This window comes from Botryllus schlosseri, chromosome 9 (genome assembly GCF_051294905.1).
Source record: "Botryllus schlosseri isolate E-star chromosome 9, Bs_hap1, whole genome shotgun sequence".
NCBI classification, from domain to species: domain Eukaryota; kingdom Metazoa; phylum Chordata; class Ascidiacea; order Stolidobranchia; family Styelidae; genus Botryllus; species Botryllus schlosseri.
Genome location: NC_137244.1, coordinates 18,306,891 through 18,331,967, shown reverse-complemented (window position 1 = coordinate 18,331,967; position 25,077 = coordinate 18,306,891). Strand labels below are relative to the sequence as shown.

At 40.6% G+C, this 25,077-nt stretch overlaps 1 protein-coding gene and 1 long non-coding RNA gene across 2 annotated transcripts; one reads left to right on the top strand and one right to left on the bottom strand.

The window, feature by feature from the left end:
* The first annotated feature begins 22 nt into the window (after nucleotides 1-22).
* LOC145446850 (uncharacterized) lies at nucleotides 23-5,835 on the top strand. The gene is made up of 2 exons (XR_013917369.1): nucleotides 23-156; nucleotides 531-5,835. It is a non-coding gene; the product is annotated as an uncharacterized LOC145446850 (long non-coding RNA).
* Nucleotides 5,446-25,077, bottom strand: LOC145446846 (DNA polymerase theta-like). The gene is made up of 31 exons (XM_080325219.1): nucleotides 24,282-25,077; nucleotides 24,089-24,221; nucleotides 23,847-24,025; nucleotides 23,532-23,613; nucleotides 23,324-23,455; nucleotides 23,171-23,267; nucleotides 22,539-22,675; nucleotides 22,328-22,476; nucleotides 21,589-21,678; nucleotides 21,398-21,520; nucleotides 20,997-21,139; nucleotides 19,075-19,173; nucleotides 18,837-19,012; nucleotides 18,009-18,150; nucleotides 17,736-17,947; nucleotides 15,599-15,839; nucleotides 14,565-14,692; nucleotides 14,363-14,502; nucleotides 11,851-13,739; nucleotides 11,643-11,798; nucleotides 10,860-11,078; nucleotides 10,501-10,609; nucleotides 10,253-10,442; nucleotides 10,034-10,190; nucleotides 9,772-9,978; nucleotides 9,194-9,358; nucleotides 8,814-8,859; nucleotides 8,544-8,741; nucleotides 7,873-8,021; nucleotides 7,619-7,806; nucleotides 5,446-6,549 (listed from the first exon to the last, which is right to left on the bottom strand). The coding sequence occupies exons 1-31, from the start codon at nucleotides 24,430-24,432 to the stop codon at nucleotides 6,324-6,326; spliced, it is 6,453 nt and encodes a 2,150-aa protein (XP_080181345.1). The 5' UTR covers nucleotides 24,433-25,077; the 3' UTR covers nucleotides 5,446-6,323.

Sequence of the window (25,077 nt, the reverse complement as noted above, 5' to 3'; positions counted from 1 at the left end):
TAGTCAAGGGTCGTTACTATGCTCTGAACGGTGATGTGACCGCGAAAATTTACGAATATTGAGCGACGGAAGAGCTGAACTTCGACCCCTCACAATGCCGGAAATATTTCGCACCATTCAGATTTACGTAAGGTTCGCGGTTTGTGCAGAATACAAGTAAGTTGCATATATAACTTGGTACATTTCACAGACTGCTTAATAGCTAGTATTCTAGAGCGCCTGTCAACTACCGCCAATATAGAATCTGACATCTCTCCCAATACACCACTAACGTACGAGATCGACTGGCGAAATATACCAGTCTATTTTAGTCCGTCACAGCGTCGAATCCCAGGTCTAGTGGTAGTCTTGAATCAATTTGCAACAGTTGCATCGTAATTTTACTTACCGATATCCTAGTCCAATAACGCAATTCACCGTCGAATCGTTCCTGCTCCTAACAAAAGCATGTAGAGACTGGCGTTCCGGTATCTCTCGACCGGGAGTTTTATTCGCCCAGCTGACTGGCGTGACGACGAACGTAAATACAGATATCAACAAACCAGGCAAAGGCTTTCGACGGCGAGAAAAAAGGTGACTGCGTTGTTTCAAGAGAAGGAAAGATAAAGCTATGAGTGTTCAAGAGAGCAATTCCATTTGTAGCTAAGTATGCCTTACTCTGTTTTGAGAAATATTTGTTCAACCTCAACTTGAAATCTTGATATTTTAAATTATATACAATGAACTCAGTGACTGACCCGATTGTTTCAATTTCCAGTGTAAATCGTACAAACCGATGGATCTTTGACGTAGCCTACGGTCTCTTCGCTTCAATTTTAAAGCAAGTTGACATGTGTGATGTGTCACTGGTTAAGCAGTGTCATTATCACTGAATGCATGAATGAACTGTTCTGCAGAACATATGATAATATTGTGTTTAATACGGAGCGACTCAAGAGACACTGGCCACTGGCCAGTCACATATAGGCTATGTAGTCGGGTTAGTGTATTTTGAAATCGGGAAAGGAGGAAACTTTTTCAAAATTTTCAGACTTAGAATTGTGGAGTAAAATTCGGATAAAATGGTAAATTTTTCCCGACTTGGTGGTTGGTTGACTAAAAAAAAGACGTCACTTACGTTCGAACCACGAATTCCTGTTTAGCGTAATTTATGCCCATCTTCGCTCGAATTTTAGCTCTAATAGCTGTAAAGGAGGACGAATTGTCAAAAACTAGAACATTTTGGCGTCCTCGGAGGACATTTTCAAAAACCCGAAAAAAGGAGGGCGTATGTTAACCCTACCATGTAGGCTACTGTGAATGAGGAGGGGGCGCTGCACTGTTAGCAACTGTTTTGTGTACCCATCACCTCCATCCACAGTACTATTTGTACTTTGCGGAAAGTCAATGACTAATAGTTATGATTTCACAACTAAAACACAATAGGCGTAGACAAGAAGAGATCTCATCCAGTGGGCACTCAAATGACAACCAAATTCGGCGGCACTTCTTCAAAAATGATAACGTTACATAAATATAATGTATCGGTCAATCTGTGATGTTCTCAATTTCGCATTACTCCTTCCCGTTTCCGATGGAAATGTGTGACGGGCAAAATATATTTAGAAATTAAGTGGCAGTAAGGTACAAAACTACGTAACTATATCTCTGCCAAGCGTGTCGCCAGAATATCAAACGATTGCAACGAGCACAGCGTATAGGCTAGTTAAGCCTACTTAGAAAATGTATAGGGACCGAACCTGCGACCTCCAAGCATTGATATAATTGGCAAGTGTCAAACCCAGCGGTATCGTGTATTGGAGTCGTGCCGACGGACAATGAAGTATTATTGATATTATAAATACGCCAGTGACAAAGGTGTGGGAGTGGGTGCATCAGCGAGCTACAAAGGACCGACGAATTTTTGGTATTCAGAGGTTAAATCACGTAATCAATGTCATTGTGTTTGCCAAAAAATCGATTCGTTTCTATCATTACCTTTGTGAACATTTATTAGGAAAAGGCCTGAATCATAATTATCGAGCCCTATTACGTGACTCGGTGGTGCTACTGAGTTACGTTGCGTTGTTGTTAGTGATCGATCAGTGTTATTTGTTAGGTCACTGACGATACAGTTACCCGCGCCATAGACGTCGATGATCGGATTTAACGTTTTCAAATCCCAAAGCTCTTCCGAACTTGAGCCTCAAATAAATGAAAAAAGGTTAAATTTGTTTCTCATCACTTCAAAAATCATAATTGACGTCTAAAGTCCCGCGAGTACTAGTAATAGCAGACAAAGTCAGTTGTAAATCCTATGTCGAAATCACAGATCTAAATCGATCGAACAAAAATTTCCACTCCAATCCGCATTCATCCAAATCTAAATCTATGGTCATCTTTAATTTAACCGCACACATTCCAGGATTTACAGCGACCAATCACCTACCGAACTTAGAGTGATCATTTTGTCGATATGGCCTTAGAGGTCAACTGGTCTGATCACCCAGCATCAAACAAGCGCACTGTCTCTACATAATCAAAACAAAAAGAATAGTAATAGTAATAGTAACAACATATAAACTTGGAAACACATTGATGACGAGCAGCCTAAAAGAGTCAACACAAATACCAATACAGTCGCAAGGCTCAATTAATGAAATAGGGCTATTATATGAGAAAAGTAGGTAGGCTAGTTTTTACGTCGAATGACCCTGACTTCGAAAATTTATGAAAGATTTCATTCACCTTACAGTCGACTCGAGTATCGACAAAGTTTTGCAAGTTTTGCAACTTGTTTTATAGCTTCCGGCAACCTCCTAAATACTCGAATTTATGTTTAGTATAAGGTGTTTAAGCTGTTCAATCTTTTTTTTTGCTTTTCATGCAACTTTTTAATGCGAATTTTATCAACTATTGCGCATAATATAAAGGAGGGATTTAAAAACATGCCATAAAATAGGGTCAACATACGTCCTCACATAAGAGGATTTGTCCTCTTTTTTTGAGTTTTTCGAAAGCGTCCTCGGAGGACGTCCAAATGTCCTCTTTTTTGAGATTTTGTCCTCTTTTTCGGAATTTTGGTTAAATATAGGGCAAAATTTGTCTGAGATACAGGTAATCAGCACTGAAGTAACGAGTAACGGTCGGGCTTATATTTCGGGAGCTGAGCCGGAAAGTTGACCTTTTTTTAGTCAACCAAGTGATAATGTGAAAGAAAAACTGTATTTTGTGAGCTGAGCCAGAAAGTTGACCCTTTTTTTAGACAACCGACCACTAAGTGCAAAAATTTACCATTTTTTAAGGATTTCATTCCGGTATTGAAAGTCTGAAAATTTTGAAAAGTATTCTCTTTTCAGATTTCCAAAATATGGTAACCCTACTATAAAACCGTTACAGGCGTGGTTCCATTCTCTTTGATTTGCATTGGTAACAAAGATGCATCTCAATGTTATCTATGACTCAGCAGCTGGCTTGCAAGCCATACGTTCAACAACCCCAGCCAAGCACGACAGGGCACGAACTAAATCAGAAGTGGAATTATTACTCGGTTTTTGGCCGCACAAACGGAAATAGGTTGTGTCTGGTCTTCCAGGTCAAGTTTCGTTAAGATAGCTTAGTTAGTTTAGGGTTACCATACGTCCTCTTTAAAGAGGATTTGTCCTCTTTTTTGACTTTTTTGAAAGTGTCCTCGGAGGACGCCCTTTTGTCCTCTTTTTTGAGATTTTGTCCTTCTTTTTGAAAATTTAGGTGACATTTAGAGCAAAATGCGAGTGATATGCACAGAAGTGACGCTCCGGAAGGTATTTCGGAGTGAAAAACGGCGATTTGAGCTCTTAGCAAAAAGTTGATTTTTGTTTATTAGTCATCCGCCTAGCAATATTTTGAGCTCTGAGCGGAAAGTTCTTTTTTTTTTAGTCAACCGATCACAAAGTGGAAAAAATTCACCGATTTTTGAAAATTCTTCTCCGGTTTTGCAAGTCTCAGCTTTCTGAAAAAGTGTCCTCTTTTTAGATTTCCAAAATATGGTAAGCCTAAGTTAGTTAAACTGTGTGTTCGCTGTAACGCCTTGGATCACGTTTGCAGACCTAGGTGTTTGAGGTGTGGTATCTGACTTGTTTTGGGGTAAGAGGAGAGGAGGTGTGGGTTATCGCTTTGCTATTTGACTTTTATTTGAGTTTTTCGTTGATAATTTTCGGATTATCCTTGATTGGTGGATAATCCGAGAATATCAACGAAAACTCAATTAACTCCGCTTCTACTAGTTGGAATTGATTCAAATTTGGTTTGCATCGTCTTTGAAGACTACTCAACCATTTCGTGGGGTTGAAAGATTTTTTTTTTTTTAATTTCACCTAATAAATTAAAAATTTAAATTGGATCTGCGGCGGCTTATGCTTGTTGGCAGTAAGCCAAATTTGGTGTGCAGCGTTTTTTTAGGGTAACCTGACAATTTAATAAGTGAATGACTGGAATAAAAAAAAATGGTTAATTTTGAACAGCCTTAATGAACACCCGCTGTAAAAAAGTATGACAACTTCAGGCCTAACGAAGTTTCGCTGCGTGTGTTATTGTGTTGCCGCCAGTTAGCAATGATATTACTCCAACTCAAAATCGGAAGCATAGGTTCAGAGGGAATATATATGATTTCTCAGAGACATCATCTGCACATTCATGTTTCCTGGATTCCGTGCGATTTTGGAATTTGGGGGTGTGGACAATGGACATGGATTCGAACATTTGAAATGATTCGGGGTTATATGGACTCATCGGTGTTATTATTTGTACATCCACGTCGCTGATGGCCTACCACAAAGATCAACATTAATATCACGAATACAAATACCAAACGCGAATTTTATACATTAGATTTCTCGCTGTCTCAGTCGAATCCGATAAATCCGTAGCGCGAGATATTGAACTGAACACAAAGAGGGCCAGTAAGACTTACGCCTTAGTCGCCAAAGTCTGATTCACACAAATAGAAAGAGTAGCATACTTCAACCCACGGAAGAACAGAAGCCGAAGTTATGAGACCTCTTCAACCCGGGCATAGGGCGTATTTGGAGAGCACTTGTGCCAGGGAATAAAGAATAAACATCTCCCGTAACGATGTTTATACTGCTCGGATCTAACCCTGGTTTTGAGGTAACCCTCGCCTAGCATACTCTCGCTTTCGAGAACACTTTGCTCCCTGCAAAATGAGAGGCTTTCAACAACCGCTTTTCGAAACTAACTACCCACTATTCTGAAATCACACTTCTAACCTCTTCCAATGGTACTCCAACGCGAATACAGTTATAAGTACAAAATCGGCGGTGTGATGCATTTGAGTTGGATAGCGGGTGAAGCAAACACAAAATCGACACCTGTTGATGGATTGTAATTGGAAGCCACTCGAGCTGAGTGTGAAACGCGCTAATCCAATCCATCTGGAATAAATGTCAATAAGGACGACAAACAGAATTGAGTTGTGGGCGAAATTTATTGCACTGACAATACATTTTCGGCAAGTATTATTCGAAACCGACAAACCGCTATTCATTTGCGATACGTTAAAAGCGTACGAAAAGGCACAGTGTGGATATCGATTGAATTCACGGAAACTGCTTCGTTACAGGCGGAAATCCAAAAGTACCAGTCTCGGATGATTGACAATTCTTGCTCAAGTTCAACCAGCAGTATATGAGCATAATTGGCAACAGCTCATTACGTTCTACAACCGAAGCGTCTGAAACCCGAGACTGACTCTAACATAGATGTACAAAAATATATGTTCTAACAGTAGGCTACAATAGTTGGCTCATTAGCCATACAGAAATGGATTGTAAGTCGTATAAAATCCAAACCCCGCGTCGCGTACGCCACATGTATGTCATCCAAGCTCTAATTCAGTTGAAAAATTGTGTAAATTAGGTGAAACGCGTCAATAAATAATTATCCTTGTTTAAAAATATAACCTTGACGATGCATTGCAATTTTCAAAGCAAGCTCTAAAATGAGGGAGAGAGATCTGCAGCATACCAAGTTAACACCTGTGACTGTCATTCGGATATCGCAAAGTATGCAGATTGAAAATTCAATCGTGATCAAAAATATTTCCGCGACAGAGTGACGTCATGTTCTTTAGCTACATCACAAACTAGATGGGATCATCAGATATAAGCCTATTGAGTCAATTATGATCGTAATTCGCTAGTCGTAACCAAACTTGACTTGCGACCCAACCGATGCCTTAAACTACCCTTGGACCGCGATCGATCAGTCTAGGAAGCTTCCAGAAGTAAATCGGCTTGAACGACATATATAGTTTGAAATCTTTTGAGGAATCACTAAAGCTGCAGTCACGCTTGATACTCTCTCAGCTTCCCCCAGGAGGGACCTACAGAAATTCTGACTGGCAATTTCACTTTGAGTTTCATCGCGTCTTCCATGCCCGTACGCAAGACCGTGGTAGCCTCGGGCAAGATTTCGTCCGACACTTCGAAAATTAACTCGTCGTGAAGATGATGGACCAGGCGACAGGCTTTCGCGCATCTTCTGCTGTGACGCCCGGCGCTGTTTCTCTGGCTGAAAGTAAACACAGGATATTGCCGAGTCATAATCTGATAGCATAAGCATAAATGATGTTACATATCATGAGCAATCGTGACAATGTAATACAGTGGTTCACAAAGTGAAACAGGTATATAAACCTACTTGAGTACTATGAAGAACGAGAAGTAGAAATATTTCGTTACTGGTGGCCTGTAGCTTGTAGCAGGGGGTAAGATATGTCGAGCTTGAGGGATGTAATTCTCGTTTATTATTTAATAATGTTTGGTGAAAGAGTCATCAGATTTCGATGTTCAAACCAATATAATGTATACTATATTCAGATTAGAGTACTCGAGTACAAGAGTCATTGCGCCTAGCCTTTGAGTTTAAAAGTCAGTTGGATCCCTGATATGAATACATTTGAATAGCTTGGAGTGGTCAATAAATTCCACATCTAATGTTCAAGACAACGTGGTGTGATATAAACAAAGATCGCACCAACAGTTCAACAGGCAATCACATCGGAAAACGTATGTAATGTGTATTTACCAGTAGTAAGTGTCATGAGAGAGTACAACAAAACCAACAATGTATACTAAGCTTATGAAAATACTTCAAGCGGATGATAATGCAATAATTTCTGCAACTATGAGAATAACCAATGCGGTGCCGTTGCATAATTTACTCAAGCTGAAACCAGTTTGTTTCAGTTTGGTCAAAGTAGTCACCTTTGGTAACCAAGTAGAAGTAGACGGAAAATCGTAAATTTCTATGTAAGTATGAGTAGAAATAGCGTTTTCCAAGTAGTAAAAAACCAAGTATTTGCGGCCTAGTTTTTCCTAAAAACACGAAAACTGTGAGGTAAAAGTAATCTAAAATTAAACCACTTGAGTAAGTAGTGCAAGTAGGTCAAATCTACTCGCGTATTCTGAAAAAAGTAGAAGTACTTCATGACTAACCAGTAACCACCTGTGGCTCTCAACATGAAGAATTGATATCAATGAGCAGATCAAATATAAAACATAGGAAATTGAATACTGGATCATTATTGACAGTATCGGTAGGACTTCTCGCGGGAAATACATTGAACAGCGCGACCCACCTTACGACCGTTTCCCATTTCTTCATCATTTTGTGGAGCGCAATAGTAGCGGTTTTTATGACATCAGCCGCAGATCCCTGCACTGTAGTATTGACAGCTTGTCTTTCCGCTTGAGACCGTACTGACATGTTAGCATCGTTTATGGCGGGCAGGTAGCGTCTTCTACCGCAGATCGTTTCCACGTATCCCTACAGTAACACGGAAATTTGCAAGTTTCCGAAAAAATCAATTTCTGTTTCTGTGTATTGACTCACCTTGTCCCTGCACTGCCTTACGACAAGTCGGATATAGGACTTTGTACCGGGAAACGTTTGGAGGAAAGACTCCATGAATTGTTCGGCGCTGCGTTCATCGACATTGAGTTGTTCCGACAAGGCTTTTGCCCCTATTCCATATAGCATGCCTGCAGAAGATGGTGGAAATTACAAAAGCCGGGTATACGAGCAATGTCTGCGTCAAATTAGCGGAATTCTCTCTTCGGGACCCCATATTTGCATTGCTCTAACGTAGAGCAGCGATCAGTAACGATGTATTTGTACTTTGAATTCTCGAGTAGGTTTTGCCTACTTAACTAGCCAATTGACATTTGGATTATAAAAAGTAGAAAGCAGAGCGCTTTTACGAGTGAAATTGTCATAAGAACGGCGTGAAATAGTCCCTGTATCACAGTAACTGGATATATTTTCGAAGATTGCACATATTTCTAGTGCCATTAGTTGTTTTGAGATAGTCGACATGTATATCGCCATTTCGATTGTAGATATCTCCGAATGTGATTCCTCCACCAAATCTGCATTTTGTAACTACTTGGTTGAGTGCTTTACAGCAATTTCTAGCGTTACATGTACTACAATTGGAGTAGCAACGGAGATTACTTTGAGCATCTCTACTTTAACGCGACGTGACACAAGTCGAGCACGCTTACCGTAACAGATTTGCTTGGCCCGCTGCCTGTCGTCCGCAGACACAGATTCGATAGAGCTGGATTTCCAATGGGCGGCGATCATTTTGAAAACATCTCCCGATTCCGAGTTCAAAATCGCAAGAAGCTTCTCGTCGCAGGAGAGATGCGCGAAAATCCTCATTTCCAATTGAGAATAGTCGGCGGCAAGAAAAGTACAGCCTGGACATTTCAAAAGTGGCATACTACTATCGTGAATATGATCACAGGGGAATTCACAATGCGTCAAGTTACCTGCGGCAGGACAGAACAGATCCCGAACACACACATCCAGGGCAGGCTGGAAATAGATCACAGACAATCAAGGTTGCCATCGACGTTGATTAAATAATAAGGACAAAAGCAAACCATGAAATTAATAAACTGATGACTAAAAAAACGGTCAACACACTTCTTGCCAGTCATAATATCACCTTTTCATGGCCATTTTCGTATGCTTGTGACTAAAATTAGGCCAAAACGGCCTAATTGCCTAAAACAAGGACAAACTTGTCACAAATAGGTACAAAATAACGACAGCTAGAGGAAAAAAACGACGGCATAGCAATCCCACATATAATTGATGAGCTGGGCACACTTATGTGAACATTTAACGACAGCAAAAACAACCTCACCTTATCTTCTGCCACACGCACACTAAAAGGTTTCGGCACAGATTGGATGTTTGGTTCGGCGGCACCAATACGTCCAGTGGCAGAGTGGGTGAGGCATTCGGGATGGATACGGTGCATACTCAAATGACTTGACATCATCGATATTCTTCGGAATGGATGCAGGGACTGGAAACGATATCATCCTTAGTCGTTTGGAAATTGCAACTCAACGTAGCACCAGACGTGGTCAAATTGTCCGCGTTGCTACATAGCGATTTCCAACCCTTTTCAAATCTACTTCAAGCGGAAGTGGAAAATGAACGGCGTGAAAAGTACTCAAGCAAGTAGTTTCAAAAAGTACATTTGGTCGAGCATTTGAGCAGTCAATCAGAGATTTGGAGGTGGCTATGTTGGTGAATAACGATACTACGAAGGGGTGGAAAGTTCGAAAATCCCCACAGTACTTCAAACATTTCAAGTAGAAGTGGAAATACTCTCAAAACATAACCACACGAGTAAGGATTGCAAGTCGCCAAAACCTACTTGAGTAATCCGAAAAAAAAGTACTCCATCACTGGCTACCTCTGTGTACCACTTACGTGCGATAAAGTGAAGTTGACCTGCCGCCAGCTCAGTATAATCCCAGGTAGAGGATGCTTCGATTTCAGTTTTTCGAGGACTTCCTTTTTCGTGCTCCACGAGCCTCTCTTCTTTCTTTTCGCGCCCTTTCTCCAAGACCCGGGCTTGACCCGCGTGTCCACCGGTTTGTCATCATCTGCCGCAAGTCCTAGATCACTGTACAATACCTGAACGCATGTGTGTAATTTGACTATGAAGGGACGCTAGTAAGTAAGTGATTACTTTAGCAACTTCGACCGGGCTTCCTAAATTGAATTTCTTTTTCGCCAGCGAGTAGGCCTTTTTCTCCAAGTTGCGGGCGATTTCGTGAAGTTCAGATATCTTTGCGAGACATTTTTCTTTATCGAAACCGATTCCGTTGACCTCCATCGACAAAAGGCTAAATATAGGATCGATAAAAGTAGAGTGAGCGGCGAGCATCTTTCTCACAGAAAACAGTACCACTGCAGGTGCGGCATTTCTAGATTTGCAAATATCTCCCGCATTCCCACATCCTTCAATTCGCTTTCCAGCTTTGTCATCAGATGGTAAGAGCACACTGCCTCGGCACAAGCTCTAACTCTGGCCGGTACCGTTTCTTCCTCTTTTGTGCAACAGGCGATACTACCAAACTTGGCGCACTCGTCGAGACCTATGTGCGGGATAAAGTGCTGAGCCACTGCTGGCGGTAGTGCACAAAAATTCTATACCAATATCCTTTAATACGTGCAATTTTTCCGGAAAATATTTGCTGACCAATCCGGGCAGTGGCAACGGTTCAGAAGATGGATTGAGCATCCAGGCTGCCAGCAATGGGTCCTAAACATCAAAAGAATACCTAATGATGAGGGCATGATGAGGACGAGACACAATACAGGATGCAGAGTCCCAACTATGTCTGAATTATGATGCCATGATTCACAAACAGAGGAGGTCAGTAACAACGTGTTTGACGCAGCAGTATTTGATTTGTATCGTGGTTATTAGTCTTGTTCAATGTACCGTACGTGGTTGTGAAACATAAAAATCGAGGTCCGGACATGAATTGTGGTTCTAATAGGCAACCCACCTCCCAAATCTGCAATTTCGGCTCCACAAGTCTTTTCAAAAACTTCAAGTGATTTCTGATGTCGGCAGCGATCACAGCAGAATTTCCCCTCAACAACGGGGAATCGTTAGATCGCAGCTTTCTTTTGCGATACTCCATATTCAGTGACTTGGCGATATCGGGCGGGAGCAGTGAAGTGAGTTTTACGTTTCCGTAGTAAATTTGATGCTCGGTTGATTCCTGGAATGTTGCAGATTAGAGAGAGGGAGAATCTTTATTCGTATACATTACACACCAACATAACACTACAGAAATGTAACAGTGAAACGCGACATGCAAGGTAGACGGGAGGCTCGATATGACATAGTCTTCAGAGCCGAGCCACCCGGGACAGGAGCATCTGATATAAATAAATAGGACAGTCTACCAGTAAAAATTTGCTTTGTTGAATCATAATCTGATGCAGCATCATTGAACATTTAAGCATGATGCACAATGCAACCCTCTCAGCCACAGAGAGTGTAGCAAAATGCATCGATGTCAAAGGAAATACAGCCGTGAGTATGTTGCTCAAGTGATGTTTGAATCTCCTACGCACCAATCTCTCATATTACCAAGAATATTAGTGAGAATAATAATAATAAAAACAAGGTACGACACAGTCTTAATATTTTGAAAATTTTTACACGATAAATATTTAAAACATTTTAAACTTATTCAAAATGATTCTTGACTTCCTATCTTGTTCATGCAAGATTCACGCGGATTAAGATTTCATATCAGTGATGCAAAGTAAAAATTCACCTCTTTTTCAAGGGACACGTAATACGCATCTTCCTGTCCCCAACATACTGCTATCCCAACAATACGATGAAATTTCATTTTTTGAGCCTGCAAGGTGGAACCGTTCGCTAAACTGCTTTCGATACTCGAATTTGTTGCGTTCGATTTGCTTTCCATCTAAAATTCAACACGTAAATAACACGCATTTGACATCGTTTTAGGATTATACCTTTTCTTTTCGAGTCGCAATCGCCATTGAAAAACGTCGTTTTGCCGACCACTCTTTCAAAAAAGAATTAAACAGCTCCGAATGAGAACACACGTCGATAATTGTAAGTCCCCGTTGTGATGCAGTATCTCCGATTTGCGATAAAGGTGACGGCGTGACACATGAATCACTCTTGTCAGTACTTACAGATGGGCGGTTGGTACTGTTCTCAGATTCAAGATGAGAGATACTGCCACATCGCTTTGATTCTTTTACAGGTTTCAAAGCGCTATTCTCAAACATCAACTTTTTTACTTTAACCTTGGAACCACGTAAGTTTGAATATGGCTTGGTATCTTTTTGGGATGACAAAATTAAATCCTTTGCCATATCGCTATTGGTGACTACATGAGGTGTTGCCGTTTCCATCATGCCGTAGTTCTCAAAGGGAAGAATAGATTGCTTCGATTCACGTGTGACATAAGTCGCAATGCTGTCATCATCCGTATCGCAATCGCTCAGTACAGGGCTCTGAGAAATCGCGGGTTGATTCAACTTGAATGTCCTATCAGCCAGTGTTGATAATTTGGAAGATTCCGCAGTGCTTGTGATCCCTGAACTGATCGTCTGATAAGACGTGATTTGGAATAAGTCTTCGACACTATCATCAGCTTGAGTGTCGGACATCTTTCTGCTGCAAGTCTGAGATGTCTCAAAATTTTCCCTCCCGTGAAAGCTAAAACTCATGTCTGGGCTGTCTGCCGAGTTGCTGAAGTCTTGTTTGCCAAGAGAATGCCTTGTTTTTGTCGCGGAACCGTTAGTCAAACCTTTCGATGCATCGTGCGACACGGGTAAGCATGGCGAAAATGAGACGTTAAAAGCAGCTATTGCACCAGGCGATAATTCAAACGCGTCAGAAGCCTGACTTTGGCTTCGATTTTGCTGCATACACCCCGACGCATGCAATCTGTTAATTCCGTTGGATCGGTCGCCTATTTGAGTGATATCGTCACCGTCAAAGATGGCACACAATTGAGAATCGGTGAGGGAGGTACGATTATTGACACAAGCCACTGCGACAGGCGGCGATACAGCCTTGCTTGTGACAGCGACCTCATCGGACTGCGGAAGATTTTCTAGATCAGATGTAAGTTCGCTTGTGTTAGGAATAGGTTTTTCGCATTCATCTTCATGTAAGAAATTTTCTGAACCCGAGCTTAAGCGTAATGTTATCAGCCCTGACGCTGATTCAGAGTCCGACTCTTGAGGTAAATCGTGATTGGGTAGAGTCACGTCGTCAATATTACAATCGAAAAGGTCAGTGCGGTCGTCATCTGAGCATGACACGATAGACTGGTCTCTATCGTTGTCACCGTTAGAACTTTGAATTTTTTCCACGATTGTGTTCGAGTCTGTTGTTGCAAGTTCTAGGCTATGGTCGCTCTTATTGCGCATGTCGCTGTTGCCATGACACAGTTTGGAACCGATGCAAAATTGCGATTCTCGGACGTCTGCGATCAGGTTGTCCAATTCGATCTCGGAAGATGTATCGCCTATGTCGCTCTCAACGTCTTTACGAATATCAGATTGGGGCTTGGACGAAATCAGGGATAGCTCACGGTTGGGAATGTCATTCATCCCGCTGGCTCGTTTCGCTATTGGAGTGGATATAATTTCAGTGCTGCCCCTGTCGATAACACTTTCAGTGCAGCCTGACGGGTTCTCAATCTTGCGCGGTACAGTTTGATCTCTAACACTGCCGATGAGATTGGAAGGCCCCGCCACTTGTAGTTCAGCTGGCTTGTCGACTTCCATATGCATTGAGATCTTGTGGCGGGCTTCAGCCGTTTGTGAATCAGGTGGACTTTTCATTGCTGGAGATGACGTTGGGGTGACTCGTACTTCGGCACCTATCAAATAATAATGACAAATCCACCTACGGTCTGTAACAAGGTAGGCTACTTCTACTTATTGCCAGAGTACTCAAGCAGGTCGAAAGTAGTTCATAAGTTTTACATTTTACACTTTCGTGATTGGTTTTCATCACCGCTATCAGTGAAGTTGATGTAAGAACCACAGGAAATAGCCACATATCGTGACGACTGAATTTTATTGCCAGAAAATTGCATAACGCCATTTGTCATTTTCATTCAGTGACGCAGACACATCTTGTAATTTCGAAAGCAGCCTCCACCAAATCTTTGAAACTACTTGAGAACTTTTCAAACATTTCATTTTCTACCTCCACGTGAAGTAGTTTTGACAACGTACGAACATCGTTTACTTTTATTGAATTATTTCTACCGGAATTTGTTACTGGAGAAACCCAGCTCTACTTATCAGTAGTTAGTAGTATTAATATATATTAAGAGCGAAATGCATACAGATTACTATCAAGTATGTGATCATAGTTGAGACATTATAGTGCTTTTAGTGACTGAAACAACAACCTTTTTGACGTTACATGATTCAATACCAAAGTTGCAGTGATTTGAACTCCTGTCTATTTTCCCGTAACGTGATCGAGATTTACCACATATTTTCTTTGCCTCCATAAGAATGCGTTTGGCGGCCTCCTGTTCAGTTAGACTTTTATGTCCCGTGATGTGCACGTTTCTCTGCTTACGTCTCTCTTCAGCTTCCCATTCCGATTCGTTACCGGCTTTGCGTTCGCTATTCGGAAGTGGTGTCAGATCAACATTGGGAAATCGGTCAATATTACCAGCATTACTTACGTTTCAAAATGAGACGAGTTCCTGAGAATTAGCTCAATACGAGAGAGGCTGGTTTGAGAGAGGATTTTGCAATTGCTGATACCGGCAGAATGCAAGGCTCTCGCCCTTTGACTATTTAGCAAAGAGATCTGAAAACAATGACACATAATTACAATATGTACAGGACAATGTAATCGAAAGCGTAAAATGATAGATATACAATGTAATGTTGCTGTAATGCAACAACAATATTCTGACACTGTCCGGGATACAATCAAATCCAGTTGCTAGATAACATGTGATATTGAAAAGTATTGATGAGCTTATATCTCAATGTAAAACCATGGTTTAAATGAAATTATCATACTACTAACAAACCAAACTGATAACCACGTTGCTGTTTTTATAGCGTCTCTACAAAAAAGCCAGAGTGAAGACCCGGTGACCGACGAATGTGCATGAGAGTTCACAAAAGTACATGAAAAGAGCAAGGAAAATCATCGAACAAGAAAAAGACAGCCAAAAACTCATGATCAAAAATTGTTACATCAAGCATTAGGCCATGCATGCTTTCGACATCCTCCTATCTGTTCATTATACCACCTCGTCCTGTTTGTTTGTGATATTGATAGTGTTTATCGACTACTATGGTCATTTACACCAGGCCAATTTTCTGCCTATTTATTCCGTAGCTGCCGACTTGTAGCACGGTCCACTTCACTTTCATAAGACACCGTTCACACGGATGAGATGGCGAGGAGGGCCAAGATAAACCTCCAACACTTAGGTAGAAATTCTGGAGTCGACCTCGATTGGACTCAGACCCGCAACCCATTGATGTTGCAGCTGTGGATTACACCACTACGCTATCTCACCACCATTTGTCTTGTGTATTGTACATTGTTTGTGTTATGAGCGGACAAAAATAATAGAATCGCTAATGATGGATTACTCAGTAGTGAGTGCGTACTATAAGAGCCCAACCTACGGTCGAACAAAGTCGAATTGTCAGAATCAGAATGAGAGCTTTCCGCCATCAAATGTAGTAACATCACCTGCATCAAATCCATCAGTTCTCTCTGCACACCAAACGCCAATCTCGTTTGAAATTCTCGCAATAACACCTCCATGCTCCACCAACCGAGTTCCTCGCAGAAAGTGGTCACCATGCCGGCAAAAGAGGCGGCGGATTGTTGGAGCTGCTGCAGCATGCCACGGTTGCACGAATACTTTTGGCACACTTGCGCCAACGGCACCTCCTGTACGAGATCGTGCAGAGCCATGGCGGCATAGAACCTGAAATATGAGATCACATTATCATATTATGAAAAATGAATATTTGCATGAGGGACAGGGGACTCAGAAGTGGGTAAAGTAGTCATTGTTGGCACTGAAGTACATGTAGAAGTAGTGTCATGAATCTTTACGAATTTGGTACAAATAGAAGCAGTTATTTCTAAGTAAGAAAGTGAGTAATGGTATACTTCAGGGACAGACAACAGGATGGGCGGCAGACAGTTTCCAGTCTTACATGATGATGTGGCCCGCGGCCATAGTCTGCCGCAATGCACACTACTTTCTTACTGCTGACTTCTTTAGTTCTTTGTTTCCAATCTAACTTTACTAAGGGTTTCTACATGCAACCAAAGTTCAAAGAACTTGTTGACAACATTTATTGACCACAGATATCTCATTGACTGCAACAGCTATTGAAGCACATTATGTTAATATATTCCTTAAATACCGGTACTGTTTTGGTCTCTATGCTTTACAATTTAAATTTACATTAAATACGATCTATTCCTGGCATAGGTGGATAAATGAGAGATTAATGTATCGATTCAGGAATCCGGCCCACGAAGTACTTCATTTTCCGTATCTGGAGAAGCTGCCCGCCGCTGGTATACTTGATATTAACAGCCGTAACAATATCGATATATATGGCATGTTTCATACTAATACTAGTACCGATGAATTTTCTGCTTTTAGGTGTCTGCCCTATGAGAAGTTTAAGAACCGTTGTTCTAAAGCAGCTCTAGGTCTCAAACACGCGGCCCGCCAGAGCATTTTGTGCGACCCGCGACGACATTTCAGATTTTTAATAATTTGAAAATATTTTAGTGTCACATATATCTTTTCAGGTTATAAAGTCAAAATCCCCTCGAAAGCCTGAAACTATTCATCAAACTTCGCTATCACATCAATTGCAAACGCTACCATGCAGTGGAAGATTCACTATTTTGCCACATTTCAAATACATGATTAAGAAACCTGACCCTTAGACGATTCGTGACTGAAATTTGTGAGTTGGACTAGGACGCAACCTTTCTTAGAAATACTCAGGCTCGGGCTAACTCGATGGCATAATGAAAATGACTCGAGTGGACTCGGAGTGACTCGGAATGCCGTGAATTTGTTAGAACCATGGACGCAACAAACTAATCACGCATCAGGGGAATAGTAATAGATCAGAAGGTCGCAGCTTGGTAATTCGCTAACTAAGCAAGTAGTTATGGCAACCATTGGCAATCTGTCAGTTACATCTTTGGTCGCTAAACCATGTTATTAAGGCCACTTACAGGTACCGAGTACCGTAGTGGTACGCCGCAACGATGTAACAACAATGGGCCGTTCGGCGTTGCGACATTTCAATCACTAGGACACATTCATTAATATATTTATATTATATTTATATTTGTTCTTGCTCCTATATTTGAAGATATTTGGCCATGAGATTAATAGCCTACTTATCAGAAGTATACCCGAATTGGAGTTACAATGCTCAACCTAAAAATCTTTTGATATTAGATCAGTCTTTATTATCAATCTGGTAAATTCAAAATATTCATAGTAGCTGCAAAATTATAACCCGATAGCTTTAATGATGGCATCATACATTTGGCCGCCCATATGGTGTCTATATGTTATAATGTGATGATTCTTTTCTTGCCAGGCTTAAATTTATACCAGAGTAAATCACATTTTAACGATGTGTGTTTACTTATAGTCTGATGGATCGGCTCACTTTCAATAGGACAATTCATTCCCGCCAAATAAGGCCTACTTGGAAAGACATAGAATACCCCTATAAATGCTGCGGCCCGCGGCGTCGTCAAAACGAGAAAACTGGCCCGCGAGCACATTTGAGTTTGAGACCTCTGTTCTAAAGGAATAAGAATTAATAACACACACCTCCGATGCGTGCCTAGAAGACGTTCCATTTTCTCTCCTTGTTTCCCCTTTTTCGGCACAGGAGCACCAGACGCCATACTGATAAGGAGCTGCCCGGTGACACCGATTAAATTAGCGGCAGCTTTATGGGAGTTGGGTAAGCTCTCAAATACATTGAGATACTGGTACCAGTCAAGCCCAGTCCAGTCATTATAACAAAATATCGGTGTAACCTAAAATAAAACCAAATCTCATTAAAATTGCAGTTGGAAACCCCACAATGTAATTGCTCACGAGATATATTAAATGGAGTTCCGTGTTCAACGCCAAAGCTTTCATGGCTTGATGTAAATCCGCGAGCACAGTTAAAGCATCCGATGTAGGTAGAGAGGAGAGAAGTGCCGCTCTGCCTAACTGTGTTGCCACAATTTTCTTCCTGAACACAAAAGACGTTGGTTTTTGTGATCATAATTATATCCTTCGTATTTATTACTGGTAGAAATGTGACACAGTAGCCTACTATTCTTACATTACTCGCTCAATCAAGCGACTTTTACTCTTAAAATTTGCTGCTCTAGCTATACTTTCGCACTCTTTGCATGATTTGAAAGGTTATTTTTGTGGTCACATGACCGTAAGAGATAATTACACAGCACTTAAACTTTACAGGGGGTGGTCAGTAACAAAGTAATTACGTAGGTTTTGCTTATTCGCAGAACTTTGTGGTGAAATTTTAGAGTATCTCCACTTCTACTTCAATATTTTTTAGGCGAAACCACCTATATTTTACACTCAGGATCTTAAAAAATAACAAGCAGTTTTGAGATAAAATTGCGTCTCTTTTATGCGTGAAATCGCCATAAACCAGAAATATAACTGCTGAATATATTTTCGTAGATTGCAGTTATTTGCAGGGATGATTCTTGTGATTTCAAAAGGAGCCACCACTGATTAATTGATAGAAGCATGTTAACCTTTGACTTATTGACTAAATCTACTTTTTGATACTACTCAATTGTGTAAAAACCAATTCATGTCGCAATCAGATTTGGTTCCACACATAAGGTAAGTTCCGTACCAGTAATTTTAATCATATGGATTCAAGATAATGCAAATAAATACCTGTTGTCGCCAGTTACGGAATTCCCTTTTGCCGATTCATCATCTTGCAGATAGACAAACTCATGTTCGGTCAACCAGTCGATACAACTGTTTATGACATCATCACTAAATCCATAATTGTTGCTCACAGGCGAAAGAGACGAAGATCTTTTACGAGTCACCGGTCCCGTGGAATTCTATCCAATTTGCAGGCAGGGCATAATACAAAGGATTTTTATGGCAATACGATGAGACTCACAGAGCTTGCATGGTTATAACTCAATTGAGCACTTAGAAGAGTACAGCTTGTGTATTCCATCACGGACGCATGTGTTGAAGCGACTCCGTTGACAATGATCTTAAATCAAACATGTGATGTTATTACCTTGATATTTGACCAAGTCGTGCTACAATGCAATTGAATTAGCCAGTAGCCTACCAGAGTCCACAAAACGAATTTCATACCTTGACGTCAGTGCCTTAATTTTATCAAGTATTTCTGCATGTTTTTCACAAAAATATTACGATACCAAGTACCAACCCCTTGGAGAGCATACATATTCAACTTAAACAGCAAAATTTCGATACGATTACAACTCAGGGTTGTAACCAAGTCAATCTCACTTTTATAGTATTGACTCAAGTCAAGTCGAGTCATTTTCAATTCACCACCGAGTCAAGTCTGAGTTCAAGTCAATGAGTAGAGGGTCGAGTCCGAGTCATAGTGTTGTGACTCGAGTCCGAGTCCAAGTCATTGTGCTCACTGTTCAGTTTTGAGTTCAATCCAGTTCAACCCACCTTTTCAACTCTGTTTGAGTGATATAGAATGGCTCACATTCATAATATCGTAATTTTCCTCAGTTCATATAGTTTCTGGCCCTATTTTCCAACTACCAGAATTGATAGACGAAATACCAATGATGTGGTGACTTTACTATTCTTCGAAATTACTAATGAAATGTCTGTCTTGACCTTGTCTCAAGTCATATGACTTGGTTCGAGTCATTACAAGTCGAGTCAATACACAAATTGACTCGAGTCATTTTATCAGGGTTGTAACCAAGTCACAAGGCTCCGAGTCATAAGTCAATCTCACTTTTATAGTTTTGACTCGAGTCAAGTCGAGTCATTTCAATTCACCACCGAGTCAAGTCCGAGTCCAAGTCAACGAGCAGAGGGTCGAGTCCGAGGCATGGAATTATGACTCGAGTCCGAGTCAAAGTCATTGTATAGACTGCTCAGTTTCCAGTTAAAGTATTGGTAAACCCACTTTTTATAACTCTGTTTGGTGATATCGAATGTTTCGCATTTATAATATACCAATTTTCCTCACTTTTAGCAGTTTCTAGTCGCATATTCAAGTACCAGTACCCACAGACGAAATCCCAATAGTCTGTTGGCTTCGGAACTACAATGAAATGTCGGTCTTGGCCTTATGAGTCTCGAGTCAATGACTTGATTCGAGTCATGCGCAATGACTCGAGTCCAAGTCGAGTCAATACACAGATTGACTCAAGTCGAGTTGAGTCATTTCCGTATTTTGAAAAAATGACTCGAGTCGGACTCGAGTCGAGTCATGACTCGAGTCATTACAACCCTGCATATTATGCATTTGAAAAAAAATGGCTCGAGTCAAGTCGAGTCATAAAGAAACCGTGCATCGCATCGAGTCACGACTCGAGTCATTACAATCCTGTTACAACCCCAAATCAACGATTTAAAATGAGAACTTGGATACAAGCACCGACTCACAAGCTTGCTAACCAGTCGTTCGCTGCTCATTGCGCAACTAATCACATGACCAAAGACTCGCAAATAGCCTGTTGCCGAGTTAAATAGTTATCTAAGGTTAGAGATAAACAATGCCTTGTTCATGGCAAAAATTTCAGAGTTGACGCCGGTACTTTTAGACATTTTGGGTAGGCTACTTTTTCCAGTATTTTAAGACAATATCCTTGGCTTTTACAATTTGAAAGGATTCTTCTTGGTGGACAACTTTTTACAGTTTCAGAAAATATCCTTGGCTTTTACAATTTGAAAGGAATCTTTTTTGGATAGCTTTTTCCCGATTGTCATGAATGACACAAATTACGCCATATTATTACCACCATGGGAAGAAATCAACCATCTCTGTAGCAGTCCGATTCAAGATCAGCACTTAAATTCCGGGACCAAAATTACCTCGAGTATGGCTCTCTTCATGCTCAAGGTTAATTCCTCATTCTTTGCGTTCATCAAACAGCTCTTGACCGGTAGAGGTGCAGATGTGAGTAACCCCTTTCCTCTCGACTGTTCGGTTGGGCGGCACACCAAGATGCTCTCCCCTTCAAGATTATAGATAAAAGCAATGTAATAGTGACCACCTCCGTGAAAAACTGTTTTCTATTTGCGGTGAGCGGAGTGCTATAAAAATCAAAACTAAATAACCAAGTTCTACGATGCCGATTGCCCATATGTAAAACTGTATCACTCCTATAGAGAATTGAAGTTAACATCACAATGATGCCTTCTATACGGTCGCTTGAGAGATTCTGGCAGGATGAAAAAGTGTAACCCTGAAATGGCTTTGCTTAGTGCCTTACCTCTATCATCAACTCCTTTTCTTCCCGCTCGGCCCGTCATTTGTCGGTATGTTCGTACATCGAGAACCTTCCTGTTGAACATTGGAGTACGGATGATTACACGTCTTGCCGGTAAATTGACACCTGTTTTGAGAGAATTTCACTCAATATTGCGAATTATGGTATCTACGAGGTAGCGAAGAGGTACACACCTGACGATAAAGTTGAGGTTGCGACCAAAACGCGAATAGCTCCAGTTCGGAATCCTGACTCAACTATGTCTCTTTCCTCTGTAGTTAAACCTGTTCGAAAGCGGCATTATTGACATCTTGTCAGTAACAAAAGTCCTGATAGCGAAAAGTATCGGTACTATGCCTTATTGTAAATTATGTCCAATTTTCATCGCTATTCGTGAAACTATCAAAAGGGGAACAGAAAGAGTTGGATAGAGATTAGTTGAAGTCGATTACCACACCAATAGATCATTCCCTAAGATAGTAGCAGTTATTTGAATCGGCTCATATTAATGATGGTTTTGAATCAAATATTCATTGTTGTAAGTTTGTTGCAGAGAGCTAATGCCATTCAAAACAATCATTCAAACATAATCAGACTTTGTAGCATAGGAAAGAACATCAGTTATTTGAAGATGGGAATGGTAACTATGAATTCTAATTTTTTTGAGTACAGCACTTGAATAGATAAGGGCTATTCGGTACATAAGCAATTTTGCATCCAGACCATCTCTAGTAGAACAGCTTTTGATGTCAAAACTCTCTATTTCAATTATCAAAACTTGTAGGTGACATCCCATTGGCAGTGCAGCAAGAATCTCCCGGTATTAGTATGACTAAAAGTTCAATAGTATCAATTCTTGCAGTAACGACGTGCGAATGTCTCTAAACAGTGAATGAACCCCAACCAAACAAGTAGCAAAACGGCCAAAATAACCCGCGTGATGATACGCAACACCGAGTGGGAGTGTTTTGTTCAATATTGAGTCCACCCCGACAGGACACCGTTTCAGTTGATTGTAAATCTCTTGCAAATTTTCCAAATCCAACTCCACATGCGGTCGAGTTTTGTCCTTCTTGTACTCGCTGTCAAAGGAAAATGAAATGTTGAAACATATGACCAATGACCACGTAAGACTACAGCATACTTATTAAGGTCGTAAAACTGATGAGCGACATTAGTTGCCAGCTTTTCGCACCAGTTCTTTGTCGGGCAGAATACTAGAACAGAATGGCCCTCTGTCAAAGTTTCATAGCACAGTCCCGAAATGTTATCGTCATCACCCTAAATAAAGGCAAATTGATCATGATGCCAAAGGTACAGCGGCATGCTTGGCTAATGCATGGTTACTTTCCAAGTTCAAAGGCTATTGAGCGATGATTGGGTACATGGCGATTAGGAGTTGAGGTCTCGAAGCGAGGGGTAGTTAGTGAAGCCAATCTCGCTTTACACTGATAAATCCCCCTTAACAAGGTTCTCAAAATATCGGAGAAAAGATCCAGTTACTAGTGTCCAATAATGCGAGTAATAGTGAATTATTCTGGCAGTTCCACCAGTCTGAAATTGGGACAGCCAAAGAATCACGGGGGCAATACCTCGGTAATTCCACATAGGATAATGTGTTTTTGAGTGCTAATAAAACTATATACGATACTACACACATATGTACAATATACGATATTACAAATGCTGCTCAGAGGTCAGCAGTCAATAACAAGTTAATAGCATGGTCATGGTCAATAACTTGTAAATTTTGGTCTAGTGGTCTTAGTAGCAAACCTTTTTAGTGAACGGTGGATTGAAGTCACGTATTTTCTGTAGGCCTTCATTAAAAATGCTATTTCCGACCTTCAGGCATCGTTCCAATGGAACTGGTCTGAAAAAAACGTAATCACAGACCTTGGTACACATGTTATCAGTAAGTGATTTCACCTGAAGTCCGTTACATACAATGATGCATCAAGCCAATTCGCTAGAAGATCAAGATTAGGCAGTGTGGCACTCATCCCAACGATTTGAATTTCACCCAAACTTTGCTGAGAGTCTGACTTTCGAGACATGAACCTGAATGATACACAATATATAAATTGATCATTACATTCAGTAGGACTAGCTGTGAAACCATCCTAATATACCCCACCTAATCTTTGTGAGTAGAAGCTCAATTATATATCCTCTGCCTTCATCACCAACCATATGCAATTCATCCACAACAAGCATCCCTGGAAAACCATGCAATTTGAAAGGTGCATGACCTCTAATAAAAGTATTCATCACTACGAAAAATTTGACTATCCACAATGGCATGGGCAAGCCCTGAACATTCATTCATATGTATATCATTTGTAAGGTCTCGAAAATTCTGCAGTGCAATTACTATGTTAGAAGTTGGAAAAGCCTAGTGAGAATGGGACTCGCATGGTAAGACTATAGCAAAGGCAAACAGAAAACTTACCGATCTGATCGATGTTTTTTTCCTCAATAAGTTTATTTATCAAGCCATTGGCTTTTTCAATAGTACAAACTGCAATATCGATGGAGGAGAATCCATTTGTTGGTGCATAACCGCCCATATATCCATCAATCCTGACACCAGCTTCTTCAAACAATTCTCTCAATGTAAATAGCTTTTCTCTTTAAAAAACAACATAATTTCAGACTCTTTTCAACTACAACAACATTTCCTGACAAAATCACCTTGCAAGTGAAATAAATGGTAAAATGAGCAGAACTTTTTTCCCGGTTTCCAAGACCCGCTTTATCATCAGGATCTCAGCCACAAGTGTCTTTCCAGCACTGGTTGGTGCCGCGTACACAAGGTTTCTTCCTTCTGAGGACCATAAAAATAGTTAGCAAAAGGTGAAGGCACAACTACACGAAGCGTTAATACCTAAAACTCCCTCTAAACTCAGACATTCTGCTTGCCACTGAAACACTTCCTTTAATCCTTTCTTGGCGTAACATTCCACAACAACTTTCGGTAAATTCCATCTTCCCAAACTCAAATTTGAATTCATTTGATTGCGAACACAACTGGTCATTCAATGCATCATCACCATAATTAAAACAAGAACTAGAAATACAGCGTGTCAGAATATCAGGCAGAAATTGAGTGCAATAACAACTAGAATTATGGGTTTGAGATAAAAATGAATTACCATGACATGTTTTGCAATGAAGCATTGCAAAATTGTAATTGATACACAATTGCAAAAGATTGATTGTACTACGGATACTTGAAGATGAAAAAAAAATAGGATAAAACTGACTATCTGCAAAGAAGTTTCGTACAGGTGGAAAAAGATTAAATCTACAGACACGAGTGAGCAATGGGCAATGGGCATGCACAATTGCATGTGCATGAAATATCAAAATTGGAAACTAGAGTAATACAATACATGGATCGCACAATTTCCAAGAACTTAAAATAGCGGGTGCAAGATCTATAAAAATGAACAGACATACAGAATAGATACAAAGAACTACAAACGAGCATGCATTATGAAACAGCAAAAATATGAGATAGGTGACAGTTGCAACAAGATAATTCAATTGATGACTACGATGGCTGGTGCAGACACAATAAAAATAATTGAAGACATGAACAATTGCTCGAATAAAGAGTAACAAAATTTGCATTAAGCTCATAATATACCCACCAACAAGGAACATTAATACGGTCTACT

Bases quoted from the DNA above. Each gene is read 5' to 3' on its own strand.
- LOC145446846 (XM_080325219.1), bottom strand. From the start codon at position 24,432: ATGACCAGTTGTGTTCGCAATCAAATGAATTCAAATTTGAGTTTGGGA. The intron at 18,151-18,836 runs GTATTTATTTGC...TTTTGTGTTCAG, and splicing joins TCCGTAACTGGCGACAACAG to GAAGAAAATTGTGGCAACAC. The intron at 10,610-10,859 runs GTGGGTTGCCTA...TTTGATGTTTAG, and splicing joins CGAAATTGCAGATTTGGGAG to GACCCATTGCTGGCAGCCTG.